The 20,037-nt window shown below is 39.9% G+C and overlaps 1 protein-coding gene across 3 annotated transcripts in view; it reads left to right on the forward strand.

Moving 5' to 3' along the window:
• Nucleotides 1-7,470, forward strand: part of THAP6 (THAP domain containing 6) — an 11,521-nt gene extending 4,051 nt beyond the window's left edge. For all 3 annotated transcript variants that reach the window (XM_014537767.1, XM_005856620.2, XM_014537777.1), the window contains exons 4-5: nt 2,240-2,362; nt 5,181-7,470. In XM_014537767.1, coding sequence (XP_014393253.1) covers nt 2,240-2,362; nt 5,181-5,420 — 363 coding nt within the window. In that variant the 3' untranslated portion in view covers nt 5,421-7,470. The remainder of the gene's footprint in view (nt 1-2,239; nt 2,363-5,180) is intronic.
• Nucleotides 7,471-20,037: the final 12,567 nt, after the last annotated feature.

Below are 20,037 nucleotides of genomic sequence, written 5' to 3' on the forward strand. Positions count from 1 at the left end.
GTGCCTGGCCAGCCTGGGTGAGGGGCTGATGGCTGTTTGCAGGCTTGCCACAACTCCCAGCCACCCAAACTCCCAGTGGAGGCTGGCTGGAAGCAGGTATCTGGGATTTATTTGTCTTCTATAATTGAAATTTTGTTGCCTTGAGCGGAGGCCACAGCTGGCTCAAGGCAGGTGGGAAGCTTGGCTTCCTCCATCGCCCGGGCAACCAAGCCTCCTGCTTGCTCCAGCTCCGTGGCTGCCGGCCGCCATCTTGGTTGGGTTAATTTGCATAGTCGCTCTGACTGGCTGGTGGGCGTGGCTTAGGGCGTAACAAAGGTACAGTCAATTAGCATCTTTGTCTTTTATTAGTGTAGATTATCATCTTTCACTATTTTAAATAGCACTATAATGAACATTATTGTAGCTGAATCTTTGTACATATCTTTATTTCCTTGCATTAAATTCTTTTAAATTGTTGGATCAAAAATTTTACACATTAAAAAAATTTTTTTAAGAAATCCTTTTTTTTTTTTAATTGATGCAAGAGAGAACGAGAGAGAGAAACATGGATCAGTTTCCTCTCATATCCATCTCAGTGATCAAACCCACAACCTGGGTATGTGCCCTGACCAGGAATCAAACAGGACACCTGGTGTAAGAGACAAGGCTCCAACCAAGAGCCACATAGGCTAGGCCACATTTTTAAGACGTGCTTTTGATACTGTTCTTCCCAAGGCCTACCACAAAGCTTATATCAATCTATCCCCCTACTAACAATGCATAAGCATGTCTGTCCATCCCAACCCTTGGGATTAGTTGTGTTTTTAACCTTTGCTAAAATTAATAGGCAAAAATGTCATCTTACTGTTTTAATTCATCTCTGAATATTAGTGAGTTTCTACATTTTTTGTGTATTTATTCGCCATTTATATTTCTTGTGTGTGTGTGTGTGTGTTATATCTTCAGGTCCTCTTCTATTTTTATATTTTAAGGTATATTGTAATGTCATATATATATATATATATAGAGAGAGAGAGAGAGAGAGAGAGAGAGAGAGAGAGGATATGAACCATTTAACTGCCATCTGTGTTGCAATTACTTTTTGTTGTCTTTAATTTTAATTAATGAGGTTGGTGTTTTTTTTTTAAATTCAGACTTTTTTGTTAAGCAGTCAATGCTATATTTTCTCTTATATTGTCTGACTTTAGCCTTTCCCACCTTAAGATTATCTAAACACTAGAGGCCCAGTGCACAAAATTCGTGCACAGGGGGGAGGGGGGTTTCCCTCAGCCCAGCCCGCACCCTCTCCAATCTGGAACCCCTCGATGGATGTCCGACTGTGACGGGCAGTAGGACATCCCTCTCACAATCCAGGACTGCTGGCTCCCAACTGCTTGCCTGCCTGCCTGATTGCCCCAACTGCTTCTGCCTGCCAGCCTGATCACCCCTTAACCACTCCCCTGCCAGCCTGATCGATGCCTAACTGTCCTCCCCTGCTGGCCTGGTCGCCCCTAACTGCCCTCCCCTGCAGGCCTGGTCGCTCCCAACTGCCCTCCCTGCAGGCCTGGTCGCCCCCAACTGGCCTCCCCTGCAGGCCTGGTCCCCTCCAACTGCCTTCCCCTGCAGGCCTGATCGCCCACAACTGCCCTCCCCTGCCGGCCATCTTGTGTCCACATGGGGGTGGCCATCTTGTGTGTTGGAGTGATGGTCAATTTGCATGTCACCTCTTTATTAGATAGGATTCCCTATATTTTTTATAGATCCTCATAGTTTTTAATCTTTACATAAATTTTTAATACATAGACTTTCATCATGTTTTATTATGTATAAGGATATAACTTTTCTTATTTTATTTTGACATTATTTATAGCTTTTCTCCATTTATTCATAATTCAATTTTTTTATTCTAAAGGCTTTTAGAATAAAAAACTACACTTGAACTATTTCGAGATTTTTTTTGTCCAAGAGAGTAGCAAACCGCTTTTACTATTATTTCTGTGTAAAATTTTCTTAATACCTGGAGGACATATCTTTTCTCATTATTACTCTTCTTTTTTAGGAAAATTTCTGCTTCTAAATGAACTTTAGAGTAATTTTGGAAAAGTTCCTTTAAAGTAATTTCAGTGGAATTTAAATTTTACTGACTTTTAAAAGCTGTTTTCATTAAAGGAAATGTATTAATTTTACAAAGTTAGGAAGGAATAAAATTTTTAAAAGGACGGAAGTATCTATAATAATTTTTATTAACAATTTTTAACAGGGGAAAAGAGAACAACTTCCTTGTAGAAAAAACTTTATCCTCAAAACCCTTCCAGTCACAAACCACAATCACAAGCTTGGTGCTTCCACGTGTATCGAAGAATTTCGATCCCAGTTCATTTTTGTAAGTAAAATTACTTACTGAGCTAATGTTGATATTTTTAAGATGAATTTTTCCTTTCCATTAAACCTTTCAAAATCTTATTAAAAAAACCTAGGGGTTTAGATGTTTGAGATTTTTCTTTTTAATCTGTAATATCCAAAAATAAACTGCTTCCCAGAGCCATCATAATACAATAACAAATTAAAGGTAGTTAAGCCTTTGTTTACATATTTAGTTAAAAGAATGCTTTCACAAGGATATTTCAACCAAGAAAATGCAGTTCCTCCCTTTAGATACTATATTTTTATATGGAAACATGTAATTTAAAAAATAGTTATGTCTTTAGGTTTTAAAGTATAGTCATGCACATACAGAGTAGTCAAGCTTGCACTTATTTATACATTCCATTGTCTGATCATGTTAGAACCAGGCCTGAAATTCAGATCTGTTTTACTATCTTGATTACTATAGCTTTTTAATAATTCTTTAAATCAAAGTTGGTAGTCTTCCATCTTTGTTCTTTTTCAAAGTTGTTTTGAATATTCTGGGTCCTTTGCATTTTTATATGAATTTTAGATTCACTTTGTAAAACATCCACAAAAAAAGCCAGCTAGAATTTCGACTGGGATTATGTCGAATCTATAGATTCATTTGGAAAGAATTGCCATCTTTTTTTTTTCTTTTTAAGAATTGCAATCTTAATAAGTCTCTTTTACGTCTTTTAACCCCAACTCATTATAGCTCTTCATATATCGAGGCCTTTAACTTCTCTCAGTGATGTTTTATAGTTTTCAGTGGACAGGTCTTTCACTTCATTTGTGTAAATGATACTGTTTTAAATAGAATTGATTTTTTTATATTGATCTTATATCTGGAAAACTTGCTAAACTTACATATTAATTACCAAAGCTTTTTGTAGAAGCTATCAGATTTTCTACATCATGTCACCTGTCATTAAAAATAGTTTTGATTCTTTTCAATATGAATAACTGATTTCTTTCTCTTGCCCTGCCTTGAACATTCAGAGCTATACCAAATAGAATTACTAAGAACTAATCTTCATCCTTGCTCCTGATTTTTTTTTAAATTTATTTATTGATTTGAGAGAGAAAGAGATAGAGGAAGGGAGAGAAAGAGAGGCAAAAACATCATTTTGTTGTTCCACTTATTTATGCATTCATTGGTTGAATCTTGTATGCACCTGACTGGGGATTGAACCCATAACCTTGGCGTATAGGGATGATGCTCTAACCAACTGAGCTACCTGGTCAGGGCTCCATGCCTTGCTCCTGAGTTAAGAAGAAAACATTCTGTCTTTCACCATTGAAGACATTAATATGATATTAAATATAATGTTAACTACAGCTTTTTGTAAATGCCCTTTATCAGACTGAGGAAGTGTTTTTTTATTCCTAGTTTGCTGAGAATTTTTATCAGAAAAGAATGCTAATTTTGTCAAATGATTTTTTTGTATCTATTGAGAGATCATATTTTTCTTTTTTTTACTTTGTTAATATGATTAGTTACATCAGTTGATTTTTGAATGTTAAACCATCCTTCCATTCCTGGAATAAACCCTACTTCTTAATGATGCGTTATTTCTTTCATATATTATTGGGTTCGATGTTAAGATTTTGTTTAGAATACTTTCTTGTATGTTCAAGAATGATATTGGCCTGTTAATTCTTTTGTTTCAATCTTTTTGTCATTATCAGAATAATGCTGAACTCAATGAGTTAAAAAATATTGCCTCTTTTTTATTTTCTGGAAGAATTTGTATAGAATTGGAATTATTTTTCCCATAAATATTTGGTAGAATTCTCCAGCAAAGCTGTCTAAGTCTGAAGTTTTCTTTGTGGAAGAGACTTTTGCTAGCTTGTATTTTCCAAGGGGTTTGTTCATTTCATCTCAGTTGTCATTGCCTATTAGCTTAAAATTGTTCATAATACTTCCTTATTATCCTTTTAATATCTATAAAATGTGTAGTAATATCATCTCATTTCTGATCATTTGTTTCTGTTCACTTTTATTGCTGACCAGCCTGACTAGACAGTTATCACTTTAATTGATCAGTCAAAACTTTATATCTTGGGCCTTGTATTGGTTTTTTAAGATAGGTGTCATTCCAGTCTCTTATTTCATTTTGGTTGGAAGCAAAAGTTCTCTTCACTAATTTTAATATTAAATAAAAGCTTTTCAAAATGTTTTATAGTGCCTTTATAAATGTCAGTGTTATCTTTCATATTTTCAAATGAAAAAAGTATACCAGCAAACGTACGCATAGTCATAATAAATATTGAGAGAACTTAAATTATCTCTTTAAAAATCGAAGGCCCGAGTCCTCTTTAAACCCATAATACCCAGCCTGAGGGCCTGCTTCAGTCAGTGCTCCTTTCCTGACTTCCTTTATAAAGTCAACTGTTCATCAAACTAAAGTAACTCAGTAACAAATTTAACAATATAAGGTGTTTTTTTTATTGTTAAAACTTAAACTTAGAAGCCCCACACTTAGGGAATGAAAGCCTTATAGTCATTGTGGGTTTCATGGTGCTCATAAGCAGGTACCTACTTTGAATGAGAAGTGCATCCCATCGATAGCATTCTGCTCTCTTCTTGTCTGTCTAGCCTTCAACAAAAGAAAGAGGCTCTAGGCACCTGAAATATTGCTTACTCCCTTATCCTCTTCGTATGTTCACCAACTTACTGACACCAACTTACTATCACCAACTTAAAGGTCTTCTCTAAGCACAGTAACTGGAGAAACAGCTGAGGCCTAGTTATAAGCTTTTGGCTAATTACTTGTCTGTTCATTTTACTAACTTGGTATTTATGTTTTTAGGAACATAGCTACAGTGTAATGGACAGTCCAAAGAAACTTAAGTATAAATTAGATCATGTGATCAGCGAGCTAGAGGATACCAAGAAAAGTCTGCGGAATGTTTTAGACCGAGAAAAACGTTTCCAAAAATCATTGGGGAAGACAATCAGGGAATTAAAGGAGGAATGTCTCATCAACCAAGAAACAGCAAATAGACTGGAAGCTTTTTGTTGGGAATATTGTCAGGAGAGCATAGAATGAGACTATATTTCATGAAATAATTTCACGTTATGTTTAACTTAAAATTTTTTAAAAGTAATTCTTATTTACCATCATTAAATACTGTCTATCATTTAGAGTGCTTCTTTGGATCCTCTTCAGCATTAAGCATTATAGTTGTTATCCAAAGACAGTTTTTGAAGACATGCAGAAATTTGTGTTAGTTCTCATGTTTTGGTGTGACTTGTGACAATTACGTTTTTATATACCTAGACTAGTGCCAGGTCGTTATTGTAAGTTAAAAGATCAAGAAAATTCTTCTGGACTAAGGAAATGATATCAAATCAGCCATGTTAAGCTATGGTAGTAGGAACTGAGCACTTCTTCAGCAGCAGCAGATTTTTCACTTCAAAGGAATACTTTTATTGTTTACATAGGTACTCTTTATGGTAAATATGTTCAATTACACTTTAAATGTATCTTACTATAAAGCAGAATTTATAACACATGTCAATCTTGGATCCATTCCAAGGTGCTTTTGTTATCAGGAATACCGAAAGATCTTTTTACAAGACATCTCATGGTACTGACCCTGAGAACAGCATATGGTACAGAACTTTAGGCTTTTAAAGTTGTCCAGAGACAAGTTAAGAAGACCCCCTAGACAAGGTCTCAGTTTTCAATACAGTACATTGTTCTTCCTCACTATGAGTAATTTGATGTAAACCTGTGTAGCTTTAAAAATTTCAGAAGGGGTCATAAATCTGATTTTTCTAATAGCTAGTTACTCTGACAGTTCTGAACATTCTTTTTTTTACTGGAATTTCATCATATGCTATAGTAGTTAGAATTTGAGTGTCAATTATTTCAGTGTGTTAACTAGAAATGAACTGCATTTTATGCTAAAATGTTCATAATAATTTTATTTGTGATATATTAATATCAATAAGGATATGGTTACTTGAATTTTTTATATTTAAGAATTCTCTGTTTTAATGCATGTTATATTTTTATATAGGATTCTAAACCTTCCCTCTGAATGGAATTTTACCCACATTTGACAGATCAGCATTATGCTAAGAAATCACTGAGGTCACATATTTTTGCTACCTTAAAAAAAAACACAACTCATTAGTTACCCATTATTTATTATTTAATTTTGAATTCATAATGGACATTTCATTGGGAAGTTTGGGTATGACCTTAGGTTTTATAGTGATTTTGTGACAGATACGGAGATTTTTTTCCCTCACCCTATTTTTTAATGTAAAAATTAAAGTCAGTGGACAGTGGAGAAAAGTAAAAGGATAGATCCAAAACAGTGTGTTCAAATTCTAGCTCTCTACAGGCTGCTTAGAATAAATCAAGCCCGGGAGACCTTCACAAAAGTCAAATCCCAGCTTCTGCCACTATCAGTTACCCGTCACTTTTACTACTTGTGTTCTTTTTCATTGGTCTTCGTATCACTGAGCGAGGGATAACTGTGGGAAAATATTGGTATTATCAATGACTTGGAGCTACCTATTTCCTCTTTATTTTTATGGAGAAGTGATTACCAATAGAAATATGACATAAACAAGGCCCTCCCCACCTGCCACCCCAAACAAATACCTGAATACAGTATATACCTCAATTCACGGTTCCCAGAGAACAGTTCTTAGCCTGAGGAAGAGCTGTTCTATGCAGAGCAAAACCAGTCATCCCCCATCCAGAGGTTTCTCCAGCAACCAAGGCCAGCCTAAGGGTTTCACTTTGTTTTAAGGCTTGGAGTGGCCTCTGGATTCTAGAACAGACCAATACACAAGTTCAACCTCAGCACCAAATCAGGTATGAAGGACTTGACATGGCGTTTTTCTCCATATAAAGTTTAAATCTTTAGACTTTGGTTGCTAAAGTTAATCATAATTATAGTCTTTAATTGGAGAAAAGATGAACTGTATTAAAGTATGTATGCTTAGTTTTAATAATAAAAAGATAAAATTGTTACAGAAATAACTGGGGGGTGAAGAATCTGTTATATATTTGAAAAAGAAAATATTTTCTTTAGTGATGTGCTCTATGTGGTTTTTGTACATTTAGTTATTCAATAAAATGAACCCAAAAAATCCAAGAGTTTGCCTTAATTTTTTCCACATTTTCCTCACCACCAATAATTCTAAAATCATAGCGTTTACTAGGTTAGATGACCAAGTGGCAGGCCTGCTTCTACTACAATTTGGACCTGCCATAGACCCCTTTCCTGCTCTGGGCCTCACTCAAAACTGGCAGCCTTTCATGTCACCCAGTGTAGAGCAGAGAGCAGTATTCACAGGTGTGAAATATGCTGCCTTCAGAACCAAAGAGGCCTATTAAGCACTGTGCTGCCACCTTCATAGTGAGATGCAATGCACTAATGTGGCTTGTACTTCAGTGGGGATGTCCTAGCATGCCCCTGGTCACTGGACACCCCTCCCCCAAATTTTACTGATGCAGGCTCCTAATGCCTTTCTCCTCACTGTGCACTGCTCTATTGGATGACACGCATGCTCAGTAGATTTCATACCACAACATCTGAAAATTTAAGTGTTTGAGTCTCATTCAGTCTCATTTATTTAATATTTATCTTAGGCACATAAGAAGTTTACAGACTAATATAATTAATGTGCTAACCTATTACGTGTAATGCTTTCAAAGTCCCATACACTATTGTGTGGGATACAAAGATAAGATGAGGCATTCATAACCTACAGGGATATACAAGTATGTGACACAAATACAGAGAAGTGGGCAATTATCAGGACTGTGTCAATTAGAGAAGGCAGACTATGAAACTAACCGAGCCTCAAAGTTCCAAATAGGAACATTAGTGTGTCAGTGTGCATTTTTAAAGTTCTATCCTGGGTCCTGGATTCTGTTAGCTCCCTCCTTGGATGTGACAATAAAAGAACAAACTACCCAGAGACCTAGGTTCCAATCTCAAATCTTCCACTTAATTAAATACAGTCTGTGCCCTCTCGCAATCCAGGACCTCTTGAGGGATGTCGGAATGCTGGTTTCAGTCCAATCCCTGCAGGCTGTCCGACATCCCCTGAGGGATGTAGTGGTGCATGAAGTGGCAGGCGGCCGAGGAGGAGCCCAAGCCCAGGCACCACACCTCTCCTGCTCATCCCAGCCCTGCTACGCCTGCTGGCGCCCCTTACTGCTCAGTAGCTCTGTCTCGGAGGCAGGAGAGGCTCTCTCCACCACAGCTGCACTCACCAGCTGTGAGCCTGACATCTGGCACCCGTGGGTCAGCTCAGTGGCACTCCCACTGCAGCTCCTGCACTGACCGTCTGCCCCCTGGTGGTCAGTGTTCGTCATAGTGACCAGTCAATCAGTCAACTGGTCATTTGGTCGCTTAGGCTTTTATATATATAGATGAGACCTGGGTCAAGTTAACTGAACCTCTGAGCATTTACAAAGTGGACAATAATACTTCCTCACCCACTTGTGAGAATTGTATTTAATTGTGTGTAAAACATAGACCATACAATGAGCCTTCCATATAATGCTTTCCTTTCTTTAAATCCCATGCCAGAGTTAACAGGAAGAAGGGCAAAAAGTAAGATGGGGAAATGAGTTAGATAGGGAATGACAGTAACTCAGTAGGCTATTTGGGCCTTAAATAACCATCTCTCCTTGTGGCAGCTCAAAAGCAGGGAAGGAACATTCCCCCACTGAAAGAGAATATTTTATTCACCATCCTTCTCTGCATTCTGCCACCTCCACCCTGAAAAGCCATTTTTTAGTAATCCATTGTAGGTACATCTTTCTTTCATGTATTCAACTTCATAAAGCACCTTAGATGGTGCTACTCAAATGTGGTTCACAAACAAGTGTACACGTTAAAGAGCTTGCACCAGAATGCAAATCAACTATATCTCGAAGCTCAGTCGACATTTTTTTCACAGCAAGACTTTCTCGGTGAATGAAATAGTGTGCTGATTTACATTCTGGAACAAACACCTTATTTCATTCTATACCAGTAAAAAAGAGTTCACAGAGTAGCGATTTTTAATAGCACTATCTCAGAGTATCTAGTCACTAAATAGTCAATCTTCGAATTAACCTTAGCTTATTGGTTTGTGGTGGGTTGACAGTAGAAGAGGTCCCGACAGATCTGTGTCAGATAACAAACTTTCCAAATGCTTGTGGTAGAGCTTGTGCAGCTGAAAGATAACATCACATCAGACTCAACAGATCTGGGCCTCATGCTTTTGAAAACAAGTGTTTTATTAAACAGAGATAGTGAAGGGTACAGGCTGTGCCGAATGCTAACCACAAATACTGGTGATGAGCACCTTGTGGAGACGGGCATCCCACTGCAGACTTGCCAGCAAACTGTACCCAACATACAATTTAACCAAAAACGGAGGGGACTGGTGTTTATGAAAGAGATTTTGTAATGGTACAAAATGTTGCCAGGCTACACAGCTGAAGGCGATTACCTCTGCAATCCTGAAGATTTCAAGAAATGTTTTGGTTGCCACTCTCATTATGACACTTGTAGATGACTCTTACGTAGGGAATGTCTTACTGAGATGGACATTTCACCTTTTTTGTGGCCATCACCATTATCTGGCCAATTTTTGTTGAAAAGATAGGAAATGCTCTCAACCAGCAATAAAATGTGGCTATCCAAAAAAATCAAACAAGGCCCACAGGGACTAGAAACTTTTAGAGTGGAATGAAAATGTATTCTGCAATTTAAATCTAAATCCAGTTTGGGCAAGTTATTTTTAAATGTACTTTATGGCACAGAAACTGCATGTGCCCAAAGAGGGCTATGGGAGGATTGTTTGTAAGAGCAGAAAATGGAAAGCAACCCAAATTTCAACAAGCGGTGAATGGATAAATAAAACTATGGTGCACCCATATAATGCTGTAATAAGCAGCAATTCAAAAGAAAGAGATGGATCTATATGTATTGAAATGGAGAGAAAAGACATTTTAAGTGAGAAGAAATAATGTAGGCAGCAACTCAAAATATCCTGTTTATATAAAAATAATTTTAAATCTATCTACAAAACAATTTCTAATTGCATCTGTGTGTAAATATACAGAAAAGGGAATTGAAGGATCTGCCAACTGCTAAAAGTGCTTCTGAGGAGAGGAACGTATAGTTCTTGTGGCAAAGACAGAGAGAGGAAAGGGGAAGGGAAAACATCCAGGCAGGGAGGGAGGGAAAGAAAAGAAAGGAAGTTATAATAACAGCGTTCTATGTATTTAAATAAAAATATTTCATTTCTTAAAAACTAGTGGTTGATTGTTATCATTACCCTCATCATCTCCTTGAGACACAGATTAAACTTGGATCCAGGTCTTGAATTGCTACCATTTCCCATGAAACTTGGATATTTTAAAGAACTCTCTCACACCCCTGTCAGCTTAGCGATTGAGATTTACAGAAACCACTGTCTGGGTAGGTATGGTTACAGATTTTAGTTAGCTGTGACTAGCCACCGAGCAGAACCCTAAAAAAAAAAAATTTTTTTAAAAACACATGCTTTCATCCCCTGCTGAGAACCTTTCAATCCAGCTTTCCAATTGACTCAGTACCTCAGAAAACTAATAACCATGACTTCAGAGTACTGATATCTGAGAAGTGTGGCACACTCTCATAGAGCTTTTCACAATTCATAAATCCTCATATTTCTGACTTTATTTTATTTCAGATACCCAGGTTCTAAAGGAATGTTTATCTGAGGCAGAAAATTATTAATTTTCAATAATAATGACAGCTAACATTTACAAAGTGCCCATCTCTATTCCAGGTGCTTAAATGTTAACTCACAACAATCCTATAAGGTAGGTACTATTATTACTCTCATTTTACAGGTGAGGAAATTAAACAGAAATGTTAGGTGACTTGCCCAAAGTACAATGATAAATATTCTCATCCTTATACAAGGAGACACATTGTCGTCATCCCTGATCTACAATGCCAGACCCGGAGGTTTTGCTTCACTAAATGTTGAATTGCTATTGAGCATACACAGTATCTAAGGTAGACTTCTATCATTCCATTCAGAAGCTCTAGCTGGGGCAGTTACAGGTCGAAGGATAAAATGTGAACTCATCCTGTGTCTGAAGCTTGGGAGAGCCCACAGTTACTCATTACCACAATCTGAAACTGTCTGATGCTACCACCAAGCATACATAGGGCAGCGGAGCACTCAGGTGACGTCACCTTACCACATATATCGGCAAGACGTTCTCAAGTATCCATGGGTTTCACCTGCACAAAAGTTTGTCTAGTCACCTGGTTTCTCTCAGCTCTCAGAAAGAATGCATGGAATAATAAAAATCTAATCTCTGTTAATGCTTTACCCAACCACTAGAACTGACATAAGTTCCTACTCTGTGTCTACATCTATAGTAGTTTCTAATCCAGTACAGGAATATAAAAGTTAATAGCTCTTCTTTTCCGCTTAGCAAGCAACACTAGGCTTAAAATAGAATCTTCATTCCCTGTGTGATTTGCTACTATTAGACTGTGATGGTAATATTTCAGAATCTGTTTTAGCAAGCCCCATGCAGTGCACTGTATATGACATCAGGTACAGCCAGATCCAGGGGTTCAAATAATGTTAGAATCTGATACTTCTCCACTCTGCTTGATCATATAGGCTCCCCTTCATGTAGGTATGGCCCTTCACAACTTCAAGTCCAAAGGCAATTGTATGCCTCTTTTCCAGTCATTCATGCAACGGCCCAGGACTAGTTTTGACTGGGCCTGTTGACTTGGCTTGAGTCAAATGCCCATCCCTAAACATATCACTACAATCATAGGATTGCTATGCTGATTGGCAGGTGTAGGCTATAGGCAATCCTGGAGACAGGAGAGTACAGAAATGATGTTTCCACAGAGGGAACTCAGAGCTAGGTAATCAAAAGAATTGGGATGGATCCTGGGCTAGGCAAGCAAAAATCAATGGCATTGGAACTCAGTGGTGGGGACACAGCACCTGAGTAAAGATTCCGTGTTAGTAAATTTGTTCCTGTACATTGGTCCACCAGGGTAAAGAGGAACAGTGTAGGAGTATTTTGGTCCTTGTTATGATTGTGGTAGAGAAAGCTGCCTTTAAATGCAGTATTTGGTTAAATGGGAAAATACAGAATCATTTTATTATATTTGGTCTGAAAATTATATTCTACTAGAGGCCCGACGCATGAAATTCGTGCAAGGGGCTTGGCCCTCACAGCCCCTCACAGCCACAGCTTCATTGGGAAGGTCATCCGGACGGTTGGTCAGCTATTTGGTCTAATTAACATATTAGCTCTTTATTATATAGGGTTGCTGATCTTGTGACAGAATGGTTCTCCAACTCACTATAGACAACATTCATTCATTCATATGCTCATGCATTCATGCAGTCTAGAGGAATGTACTGAATATCTGCCATGTGGAAAAAGCACCAGGGGTCACCCTCAAATAAATGACAGCCTTTGAAGGTGAATCTTCTAAGCAGTGTTCCACAACTCTCTCACTATGGACTGTTGTTCTTCCCACTAGTCCTGTGAAGTAGGTCCATGGTGCTTGTGACATTTCTGAGAGAATAAAACAAAAATTTATTCTGGGTGATTTTCTAAATCTTTTTATAATGGAAAGTTCCAAACAAAAGTATAGAGTATAATAAACTGGAATGCAACATCACCTAGTTTCAACAGTTATTAAATATGGATGATCTTATTCCACCTATACCAGACTCATTCACCATTTTCTGATTGTTTTGAAGCAAATCCTAGACAGCATCTATATATATGAAAACCTAAGTGACCATTCGACCATTTGACCAGTAGCTATGACACCCACTGACCACCAGGGGGCAGATATTCAACACAGGCATGGAAACATGGAACAGACTGAATCTCAGAGGGAAGGGGGGAGAGGGGAGGTCAGGAAGAGGTTAACCAAAGATCTTATATGCATACTAGAGGCCCGGTGCACAGATTCGTGCATTGGTAGGGTCCCTCGGCCTGGCCTGCAGGGGTTGGGCTGAAACCAGCTCTCCAACATCCCCCAAGGGATCCCAGATTGCAAGAGGGCACAGGCCAGGACGAGGAACCCCACCAGTGCATAAATCCATGCACTGGGCCTCTAGTATTGTCTTTAAATATTTAGCATCTATCTCTAAAAAGTAAAGACCAATTTTTTTGGACAAAGCCATTTATTATAATTATACCTACAGTAATCCTTTAATATCAAAACATCCAATTAGAGTTCATATTTCCCCAATTGTCTTTTGTTCTTCCTTATTTTTTACAATTAGTTTATTTGAAACAGCACCCAAATAAAGTTGGGATTGTAATTGGTTGATATGTCTCTTAGATGTCTTCTAAACTGTAGGTTCCCCTCTCCCTCATTTTATTTATTTTGCCTTGAAAAAAAAATTATTTTTAAACCAAGTCTTTTGTCCTACACCACATGACTGAATTTTAAGGCTACTTTCATGAAGCTTTTACAACAATCAGTTGTCGGCCAGAGCATCAGAACACACCCAGCACAAGTGGTTAAGAGCAAGAATTCTAGAGCCTGACTGCCTGGGTTCATATCACTGCTCTGCCACTTATCAGCCATATTAGAGGCCTGATGCACGAATTCATGCTAGGGGCTCGGCCTCGCAGCCGCGGCGGCTGCCTCAGCTTTGTCCGGAAGGTCGTCTGGAAGGCCATCCAGAGGACGTCCGGAAGGTCGTTGGCTGTCCAGTCTAATTAGCATATTATGCTTTTATTATTATACATGACTTAACCTCTCTGTGCCTCAGTTTCTCGTCTTTAAAATGAGGGTGACAATAGTACCTATCTCATTGGATTAATGAGGATTAAATGGCCTAATGGATGTGCAGTAATTAAAACAGTGATGCTTAGAATACAGTAAATGATACTTTATACAAAAGGGGAAGTTGAGGGGCAGGAAAGCTGATTTATCCCACTGGTTTAGTATTTTCAAACCACTGATAAATGAAGGCTCTCATGTAGTGGGTATCACTCTGACCCTGACCATCCTGTTGTTAAAGCACTAGAATAACTTTAGAAACCTTCCCAGGCCTCAGTCTCCTGGTCTGAAAAATGGGAGAGTTGGAGATGTGTCTAAGGGACCTGAGATCCCTCTTAGGAGAAATTCCAGCAGAAGATGCGCTAGCAAGCTTTGCAGGGCAGTCGTCCAGGCCACCACAGAGCAGCACCTCCAAATCAGTACCGACCGTGTAACCTTTAGATTCCCTGAAAAGGTGTCTGCCCCATCCTGCCAACAGAGAACCCTAAGCCACCCCAGGCCTCCAGGAGATAAGACTCACAGCGCCAGCCGCTACTTCCTTAGCCTGACTCAGAGTCCAGACCTGGTCCTCACCACTCCCCTGATAACCTGACTCATGGAGGCCCTAATGGCAGCTTTCCGCATTACTCACTGTGGCCAGCGTGTGATGGGAATGCCCCTCCCAGACAGGCAGTTTCTGCAGCAGGAGAGTAGCCCCATTAGACGTGACTGTAGTTTGCCTTTGCTTCTCCGAGCCCTGGCAGCGAAACGGGACCGTCATCCCACAGAGGTGAGCGGGGCGAGATGCAGCTGATCCATTCCTCAGGCAGACAACCGGTGGGGCCCTGAGGATGTGGAAGACCATTCTGCAGAGCGGCGCCCTAAGCTGCAGATGGACAGCTAGGACAGTCCAGCCTTTCTGAACATTGCTGGCTGTGGTTTTTCCCTCTCAGGTTGCTTGATTCCATTTCAATTAATACAGAAGGATGATTTATATTATCTCAATTTGAGCATCTAAAAATAAACTACTTACCCAAAACCACTTTTACTGTATCCAAACCCAGTATCTTCAGCGTTTGAGCTCCCTGAAATTCTAAACACATTTTTAAACCACCAGGAAGGAGGGCAAGAGAGACATAAGGGAACAAAACAAGGAGGTCACTATGAGAGTCTCCCCAAAATACAGGTGTTCAGCCTCCGCTTAAAAAACAGGCTTTTTGAAATGGGTGGGGGGTGCTACTCTCCTCATGAGTATCTTTCTGAAACATGTGTGAGGCAGTTCAATGCTCACAAACACGCCGAAAATTCCTAAAGTCATATCACATATCTGTGGTCAGGGAGCACTGGGCTATGCCCTGCATTCGTCACAAACACCCAGACTTTTATTTGAGAAGAATTTGGTTTATTAAGTCTCTTCGTACATACTTGTGTCCTAAACCTGCAGAGCAGCATGTATATAGGTGAAAGTGAGAGAGAGAGAATGTGTGTGTGTGTGTGTGTGTGTGTGTGTGTGTGTGTGTGTGTGTGTTGGTCAGGTTCTCTAGAGAAAGAGAATAGCATGTATAGATAAAGAGGGGGACATTTATCTTAAGGAATTTGTTCATGTGATTATGGAGGCTGGCAAGTTCAAAATCTGCAGGTCCAAAAAGCCTGCCAGTCTGGAAACCTGAGGAAGAGCTGATGATGCAGTTCAAATCTGAAGGCTGTTTGCTCAGCTCCTTCTTGCTCTTGCTCAGAGGACATCAATGTTTTGTTCTATTCAGGCCTTCCACTGATTAGATGAGGCCCACCCCTGTTACTCAGGGCAATCTGCTTTACTCACAATTCACCAATTTAAATGTTACTCTCATGCCAAAGCATCCTCACAGAAACATTCAGAATAATATTTGACCCACTATCTGGGTACCATGACTCAGCCAAGTTGACACACAAAACTAACCATCATAAAGCGCAAGTGGGCCCTAACTGGTTTGGCTCAGTGGATAGAGTGTTGGCCTGCGGATTGAAGGGTCCCAGGTTCGATTCCAGTCAAGGGCATGTACCTTGGTTGCGGGCACATCCTCAGTAGCAGGTGTGCAGGAGGCAGCTGATCGATGTTTCTCTCTCATCAATGTTTCTAACTCTCTATCCCTCTCCCTTCCTCTCTGTAAAAAATCAATAAAATATATATATTTTAAAAAGTGCAAGTGGGAGGAGAAAGAAAGGTGATAACATTTCCCGGAGCTCGGATACAAACAGCAGTGTGGCAGAGATCTGGAGACCCTGGGTAGAGCCACCTTCCTGCCCTCCTGTCCTCGCCTAACAGGTAGTTGCCAGACAACAAGGTGCATGAGCTCATGTGCACAAGCAGAGGCCCTTCTCCTTCCTCCCCGCTCCCCAGGCATTCCTCTGTCCATGCACTCCAGACTACTGAGTGCCTATGTGCAGGGCACTGAGGACACAGCTGTGATTGAGACTCAGTTCTTCTGTGCACTTAAAAATGGTTAAAATGATCATTTTTATGTTGTCTATTTTATCACAATTTAAAATATTTAAAAATACTTAGTTCTTGCCATCAAAGATCTCAAAGTCCAGAGAGAGAGAGAGGACAGATCCAAAGCTCAATGTTAATGTAGGGGCTCACCCATGGTAAGACAGGGCAAGCAGAGAGCCCAGAGCCCACACGGGTCAGGAGAACCTGCGCTCGCTCACCTGCTCACCTCATCCTTCCGTCCCCTGTGAGCAAAGCTGCGCTGGACATAAGACTCTCCTGGCACAACACCAACCGGCCTGCCAGCCAGTTCCCTCTTGTTGCCCAGAAATGACAGTCTCACTTCTCTAGTCCTGCAATTCCATGGAACAGGTCCTCAGACTAATAACTTGTCTCAAGTTGTAAAGTTTGTTAGTATTTATTCACTAAAGTGCCCATTTTTATTGGTGGAAAGAGCAATATTATAGTAACATTTTTAAAATTCAACCATAATCTCACCACCTGACCACACCCAACCACAGCAATCAAATCCTCAGACCAAAAATCTTGGTGTAATCCATGACTCCCCTGTGTCTCCCACACCCTACTTCCAATTCACCAGGAAATCCTGTCAATTCTACCTTCAAAATATGTCCAGAATCTCCCTATCCCCACACCTCCGCCGCTACCACCCCAATCTGAGTCATCTTCCTCTCCCCCTACACTACTGCTGTAGTCTTATAACTGGACTGCCTGCTTCCACCCTTGCCCCCAACAATCTGTTCTCCACACAGTGGCTAGAGTTGTCCTTTCAAAATGTAAGGTCATGCCATGCCTCTGCAAAATCCTCCAATGGCTTCACATAATGACCCATTACCCCATGACCTCATCCTGGTACTGTCCCCCTTGCCTCACTCTGCCCAGTTACAACCACCTCTTTGCTGTCGTATGTTACATGCCAAGCCTACTCCTGTCTCAGGACCTTTGCACTGGCTGTACCCTCTGCCCAAAACACTCTTCCCCCATAGAGTCACATGAATAACTTCCCCACTTCCCTCAAGCCCTTGTTCAAACATCATCTTCTACTTAAAGGTGCAACACTCACCCACACTTTTTACCCTGATTATCTTTTATTTTTCCATAGCACATATTACAGAATGTCCTCACATTCTCACAGATCCTAACATATTACATAATTTACTCCTTTGTTACAATTATTGTTTACTCTCTGTCTCCATCCCACTGAATGATAATGCACTAGGACAGGTATTTTTTGTCTATTTTGCTCACCTGGCATAGTGTCTGGCACACAGTTAAATAAATAGTTGTTGAATGAATAATGAAAACAAAGTACACATTCACAAAGCAGCACTCCCCAGTCCCAGGCTCCCGCTTCTCTGGGCTCCAAACCTGAAAGGAGGACATGAGGGACTTTTCTCTAAAATGATCAGAAAGCCTTCACAGGCTAGCATTCCCTCTGTGATGAAACATGTCACTACAGGACATCAGAAGCTTTTCATCAGGGCAACCTAGACACGGATACTGGACTGAAAGAGAGCAGTGATTAGCTCCATCTAGGTTGACATTTCGTTGGAACAAGGTCATATGCCAAGTGCTGGCTGAATCACATGACCCTTCAGTCACCACCAACAATTTCCCCAAAAGAACCAGCAATATAAATATTACTATATTTGTAACAATCCCAGGCATCTATACTAACAAAAGGGTAATATGCAAATTAACCGTCACTCCACGACAAAGATGGCAGCGCCCATAGCCACAAAGATGGCGGCTCTGGCCGGGCCACGGAGACAGCTGGAGTGGGCAGGACACTTGGCTTCCTTCGGGTGGGATGCTTGGCTTCCTTCGTCGCCCTAGCGACAAAGAAGCCAAGCCTCCCGCAAACCCTGGCCGGCCACTGAGGGCCGGCCTCTGGGCGGCGGCCACAGAGCCTGCAGGAGGTGGTGCTGGCCCAGAGCCAAGGTGGGAGGCGGCGGCCAGAGCGAAGGCCTGGGTCCCGGGTGATGGAGGGAAGCCAGTGCCGGCAGCCAGGGGAAGGAAGGCCTATTCTTGCACGAATCCTCGTGCATCGGGCCTCTAGTTTAGTAATAAAAAGTTGTTCTTTTTTGTTTTTTACAGGAACATCAATTAGCCTTTGCCTGTTAACAGGCATTCAGTGTAAGTGACACATACTGGAGATTGGGAAGGAGACATCCTGGATGGGAAGGTCAGGTGACACTGTGGGTGTAATAGACACAAATCAGGTCAGCTCCTTGGCCAACATCCCCTGTGGCCCAGTCTCTGTTACCCCTATCTCTCTTCTTCTAGTATTGATTCCTCTCTCCCTTCCCCAGCCACAAGCTTAGCCAACCAGAGCTCCTCCTTGGGTCATTTCTAAATGGTGCTGGTAGGGTAGAGCTTCTTTCTTTACAGATTGTTGAGCCACATGGACATAAAATAAAGTTCAATTAAAATAAGAATATAGATTCATTAAGGAATTAGTAAATGAATGAATGGATTTTTTAAAGCAAAGTAAATATATCTAATTAGAAGAAAAACATTAATTTTGGATCCAGAAAAATCTCAGCTCTGAATCCCAGCCTCAATATCTGAGTCTTTGGGAAAGAAGTGTAACTACTGTTAGTTCTCTATCACCTCCTCGTAAAGTTATTGTTATAAAAACCTAACACCAACCGGCCATACGGGCCTTTCCCCTTAACACATTGAACCAACAACAGTGACCCAAAGCCACTGCAGCTTTTTTGACATTGGGATTATGGAAATTCGCATCTCACTGATCAATCTTCAACTAAATGACAAAGTTATGATTTGTAGATTTTTAAAGTATATGACTGAAAAGATACTTTTATCAAAGTTACCACATTTAAAATAAGCTTTCAGAAATATTTCCTTTTTTGAGTTAAAAATTTTTGCAAATTAATTTGCTAACCTAATGATCTCACAACAGCTCATTGAGTTTATATATTGTCAAACACTTGGTTTCACTTTATATATAACAGGTAAATAAATAAAATATGGCAAGAGTTACTCTATACACCAACAGCAAAGAAATAAGTAAGAATTTTCTGTCAAATAAAAATTTAATAAAAATTTTTAAATGTTCGTTTTAAAGTTTTGCTCCTTTCTTTTATAAATTTCAGGGCAATAGATGCAAATGAGAAAAATATTCCACTTGCTTCTGTCATTTATTTTCATCAACATGTAAATTGGAAGCTATTTAGAAATCCAATACAGAAAAGAAAGGAGATCAGAAGAAATAATACAAATGTCCTTCAACTAAAAGTTTGGTTAAATAATTTAAAATAAATCCATAAAATGGAACACTGGGCAGTAGATAAAGAGATTACATGGATCTGATTTTACTGGCAAGGCAGTGTGTTACCAACGCAGGGGCAAAATAGCATCTGTAATAT

The sequence above is a fragment of the Myotis brandtii genome, unplaced genomic scaffold (genome assembly GCF_000412655.1).
Source record: "Myotis brandtii unplaced genomic scaffold, ASM41265v1 scaffold1038, whole genome shotgun sequence".
Lineage (NCBI taxonomy): Eukaryota > Metazoa > Chordata > Mammalia > Chiroptera > Vespertilionidae > Myotis > Myotis brandtii.